Below are 5,267 nucleotides of genomic sequence, written 5' to 3'. Positions count from 1 at the left end.
ATTAAGACTGTGTCCTTACACATGCATTAGAATAGAATTTAGTACACCTGCCACCACTGACATGAAGATTTCCAATATTTTTAAGGCTTCCAAATCCCTTGGATGCTCTCCTATTTTTAATGCCACTTGCATTTAATTTGTTAATCTTATCAAATATTGAAATAAAATACTGCCCATTATACAATATTTGCACACTTACTACAGAGAGATGATGCTGAAAGATAGCCATCAGTGAGTGATATTCTTCAGTTTATTTGTTTTCTTTCATGGTACATATTTAAGATAAAATGGTATCACAGAGTTTCTGGTAATTCCAATAATAGGATTTTCTCTTTTTGAAGTCCTTGGTATTTTAGTAGGTTGCCTACCTTCAGGGGAAGAGTTTGGGACTGCATAAGTGATTTTAAAAATATGGGCTCATTCCTGTAACTGTCATCATGCTTTCTATGTTATAATGTCACAGGACTTAGGGTTGGGTTACATTTTTCAAGAGTGATTTTTATTGTAATGGTTTTGGTGAGTCATTGGATGAGCAAAACTCTTCCTTTACAGGACTTTTTTTTTTTTTTTTTTTTTTACTAAGAATCTGGGTGTCATGAGCGTAGCTCCAGAACTTGCACTAAGCAACTCTTGGACTTTGTGTAAGCCACTGAACATTTCTACAAATGAATCACATTATCACTAAGATCTCCATTTCCTCAAAAATTCAACTGAACTATTAATTCATGACTGTGATTAATGTTTTGATCCCCATCTGTTGGGAACACTCATACATGTTCATATGTGAGTCAACAAAATTTTCATTATCTCCAGAGGGGCAACTAAACCCACAGATGACAACACAGTCCTCAGTTTAGACTTTTACATTTCTGTGTCATCATAAACTCATCTGTGGTGACTCCTTGCACCGGGAAGTTATTTTATTGTATCATGACTATTCTTTATTGCACATCAATATACTTATTCACATATCCTCCCACACATCCACATTATGAAACCACTCCTGACATCTCTCCATGCTTCCTGAATTTGGATGGGATCAGAATACATCCCCTTGGTGCCTTCTCAGAGTATTAGGTGCTGCTCTAGTATGCTGGAGGGTTGTCTCAGCATTCTGGTGCAGTGAAGACCACAGCATTACAACTTCTGTGTATGAATTTTTGCAAATTCCTGAAGCTCTCTGAGTCCTATTTCTACAAATTCATGGGGAAACTCTACATATATTTTTTATAATTTATTCATTTGGTCAACTTCCAGTTATACAAATAGGTAAGTTCCCTGCTGTGGGATTTTAAAAAAGTTGATAGTTGAGTTTATAAATGCTCTATTCTCCACAATGCATGGACTCCAATTATAATAAATTCTTTTCCTTTTAAAAGACTGAAAAGACAAAATTCATGTTTTTGTTAAGAACAGTCCCAGAACCCTTCAGATACACCTGAGGCAGACTGATTGTTTTCTTCTAAGAGCTTCTGACTTCACACACTGTTCCTGCTAGGTCCTGTGTTATGTATTTAACGTTTATAAGAGGAAGAGATGGTCTGGGTCACTGGGGCATGACTTTGACAGCCTTAAGTGTTCATTCTTAGAAATACTTTTGTGAGGTTATCAACTATAACCTTCATTTTGCTTCAGTTCTACCTCCACCATGATTACACGCCATTCTAAAAACTGCTTCACAGTTTTCTCATTCAATGATAATTGATTAAGGGACTTCTGTGTGCCAAACACTGGGTTAGCACTGGGGACCCAAAAATAAAGTAACAGAAAGCCATAACTCTATGAAATTTTTACTCTAATAGATTGAGGTAGGTAATAAACAATAAATTGGAATAGAATATTTGTTCTATGGTAATAAATATTATGAATAAAAATAAAGCAGGAAAGGGGGAGAATGGAGCTGAGAGGAAGCTATAATTTTCAATATTAAATAACACAGTGAGGGAGGCCCTCAGTAAAATATGACTTCTGAGAAACAAACTGAAGGAGGTGAGGAATGTGAGCATGTGGCTGTCTTGGAGGAAAACCACTGCAGGCTTTGCTCCATGAAACTAGGGGTGTTCAGCAGGGGAGCAATATGACCATATTGCATTTTAATGTAATCTTCCAACTACTGTGTTGAGAATAACTTGAAGGGAAGTAATAAGGAAGCAGGAAGACAAGTTAGGATGTTACATCAACAGTTCAGGTGATAAATGATAACAGCAAGGGTCAGGGTAGAAACAACAGAGGTGGTGAGAAGTCATGAGAATCTGGATAAATTTAATAATAAAACAAAAAATTGCCAATTATTGTGGGATTTGAGAAAAGAGAAATGTCAAGATGGATTCCACGTGGCTATTAACTAAGTGGCAAAGGAGCACAGGCTCAACTTCTTAAAATTTTACTTTATACTGGACTATGAATGATTAACAATGTTCAGGTAGACAGCAAAGGGACGGAGCCACATATATAAATGTATCTATTACTCCCCCAAGCTCCCCTCCCATCCAGGCTGCCATATAAGATTAAGCAAATTTTAGCACAGGCTCATTTTAATGCCTGTGCAGTACTTCATTACTTGAAATACCATACCCAGTGATAACTCATCAATAAAAACCTAGGTTAATTCCAGATGTTGCTTCTGTAAGTAATATTTCAATAATAACCTATTGCCAAAAATATGTTTCCACAGGCTATGCATATTTCCATGTCATTTAGCACACATTCCAAACTGGCCTTCAAGAAGATGATGCAACGTCATCCACAGTGAAGTTGAATGGATGATTTAGGAGCAATGAATATTCATCTAGATTTAAAGTTTGCTCACTGATATAGTCCCTTTATACCTCACACCCTGTGCCCCCCACTCATTTGCAGGTGACTTGTTTGCCCTACATTTAGCTGTATGTGATGATGGAAATAGCCAATGTAAGTTTTCCAGAAGTTTTTATTCTGCTGGGCTTCTCTGAACGACCCTCTCTAGAACCCATCCTTTTTATCTTTGTCTTGGGGATTTATGTGGTGACTGTCTTGGGTAATGGCGTCATCATTGTGGTCTCCTGCATGGATGTGCATCTCCACACTCCTATGTACTTCTTTCTTGTCAACCTTTCCTTCCTGGACATTAGCTTCACCACAAGCATCGTCCCACAACTCCTGGTCAACCTCTGGGGACCACAGAAAACCATAAGCTATGGAGGGTGTGTGATCCAGTTCTATATCTCCCACTGGTTGGGGGCAACTGAATGTGTCCTCCTGGCAGTCATGTCCTACGATCGCTATGCTGCCATCTGCAGGCCACTCCACTACACTGTCATCATGCATCCAAAGCTTTGCTGCAGCCTGGCTTTTGCCTCGTGGCTTGGGGGTCTGACCACCAGCATGGTAGGTTCCACGCTCACCATGCTCCTGCCTCTCTGTGGGAACAATCGCATTGACCACTTTTTCTGTGAGATGCCCCTCATTATGCAACTGGCTTGTGTGGATACCAGCTTCAATGAAGTAGAGATGTACGTGGCCAGCTTTATCTTTGTTGTCTTGCCTCTGGGTCTCATTCTGGTCTCATACAGCCGTATTGCCTGGGCTGTGTTGACGATCAGGTCAGCAGAAGGGTGGAGAAAGGCATTCAATACCTGCTCGTCCCATGTGGCAGTAGTGGCTCTGTTTTACGGGAGCATCATTTTCATGTATCTCCAGCCTGCCAAGAGAAACTCTCATGAGGAAGGTAAGCTTGTGGCCCTCTTCTACACTGTGGTCACCCCAATGCTGAACCCCCTGATTTACACGCTAAGGAACAAGACTGTGAAGAAGGCACTTAGGCACATTGTATTAGAGAACTGTGGTTTTGGAGGGACACATATATTTTAAAACTTATCACTTGTGAGGAGGAAGCAGATTTAAAGGCATCAAAACTGATTTGGAGTGTCAGGATATTTGGGATATCATTTCTATACACTATTTCTTAAGTTCAAAGTAAATAACAAACTGAAATGGGTGTACTTACATATTTTTTTCAGGCCAGTGCAAAGAGAACTTATTTTATGTTTTTATTTTTTATTAATAAGTATATTTTGCTAATTATTTATATAGCTTTGTGTATGTTATATTCATGCTACCTATGATATTGTAAGTTGTTTATGTAGCTACATATGCTAATTTTTATATGATTTTGTTAATATTTTAAAGCAATGTCTGTCACTAAGGGTGTCTAATATGTGTGAAATCCTTTACTTTTTCTCCCCTAATATTTGTAATGACTCAGTGAGGTAGATAGTATTAACCTCACAAATGTTAGATAATTATAAAGTTATCAAGATTTTATGCTGAGATGTAAGTCTATTCTTTGTATCCATGGATATATTTGCCATTTTGGCTACAGTCTCTTGTGATGTAATAAGAAATATATACTTTTTTTTTTGTCCTGACTTCTGACACTGAGCTTCTAGGACCCTTGAAATTTTCTGAGTGATATGGATGAGAAGGTATCTTTTATTTTTTTGAAAGGTTATCTTTCATAACAAGCACATTTCAACATACCTAAGTCTATGCCAATGAATTAACTCAAAGAAGAGTCCCTAGATAGCTTCCAGAGGATGCCTGGTAGAAGAACTGACCATGTGGTTAGAAGTTTGTAATTTCCAGTTCCAGCCCCGTGTCTGGGAAGGAGTTACTGGAAATTAAGTCATAATGGCCAATAACTTAATGAATCACGCCTATGCAATGAACCTCACAAAAGCTTTAAACAATAGTGTTTGGAGATTTCCAGGTTGGTGGCTGCATCTATGTGACAAGAAGGTAGAGTGCCCTAAACTCTGCCGAGACAGAAGTTCTTGTGCTCAAGACCTTTCCAAACTTCATCCTGTGTATCTCTTCTTTTATATTATTTGTAATAAACCAGTACACTAAAGTGTTTCCCTGAGTTATGTGAGTCATTCTTGCAAATCACTAAATCTAAAGAAGGGGTTATGGCAACTCTTGATTTATAGTTGGTCATAGACATGGATGCCAACCTGGAGCTTGCAACTGCCTTCTAAATTGGGGGTGGTCTTGTAGAGGACTTTGTTCTTAAATTGGCAGGATCTGGTACTAGATTTAGGTAGTTATTGTCAGAGTTAAACTGAATTACAGGATGCCCAGTTGGTGTTTGAAGAGTTGGAATATTGGTTATTGTTGTGAAAAAAATCTCACACATTTGGTGTCAGAAAAGATGTGATCAAAATATAATTCATGCACTTTCAGGAGAAGGAAACTAAAGAGGCAAATGCCTCAAAAGTAGAATTTTGAGT

General features: G+C 38.2%; 1 protein-coding gene across 1 annotated transcript; it reads left to right on the top strand.

The window, feature by feature from the left end:
* Positions 1-2,868: 2,868 nt before the first annotated feature.
* Positions 2,869-4,004, top strand: OR2C3B (olfactory receptor family 2 subfamily C member 3B). The gene has a single exon (XM_002689070.3). It carries the CDS (start codon positions 2,893-2,895, stop codon positions 3,847-3,849), a length of 957 nt encoding a protein of 318 aa, XP_002689116.2. The 5' UTR covers positions 2,869-2,892; the 3' UTR covers positions 3,850-4,004.
* The last annotated feature ends 1,263 nt before the right edge of the window (positions 4,005-5,267 follow it).

Source organism: Bos taurus, chromosome 7, assembly GCF_002263795.3.
Source record: "Bos taurus isolate L1 Dominette 01449 registration number 42190680 breed Hereford chromosome 7, ARS-UCD2.0, whole genome shotgun sequence".
In the NCBI taxonomy this organism is placed as follows: Eukaryota; Metazoa; Chordata; class Mammalia; order Artiodactyla; family Bovidae; genus Bos; species Bos taurus.
The sequence above is the reverse complement of the archived record's forward strand: the minus strand, read 5'-3'. Positions and strand labels throughout refer to the sequence as shown.

Coding starts and splice junctions, on each gene's coding strand:
- OR2C3B (XM_002689070.3), top strand. CDS start 2,893: ATGATGGAAATAGCCAATGTAAGTTTTCCAGAAGTTTTTATTCTGCTG.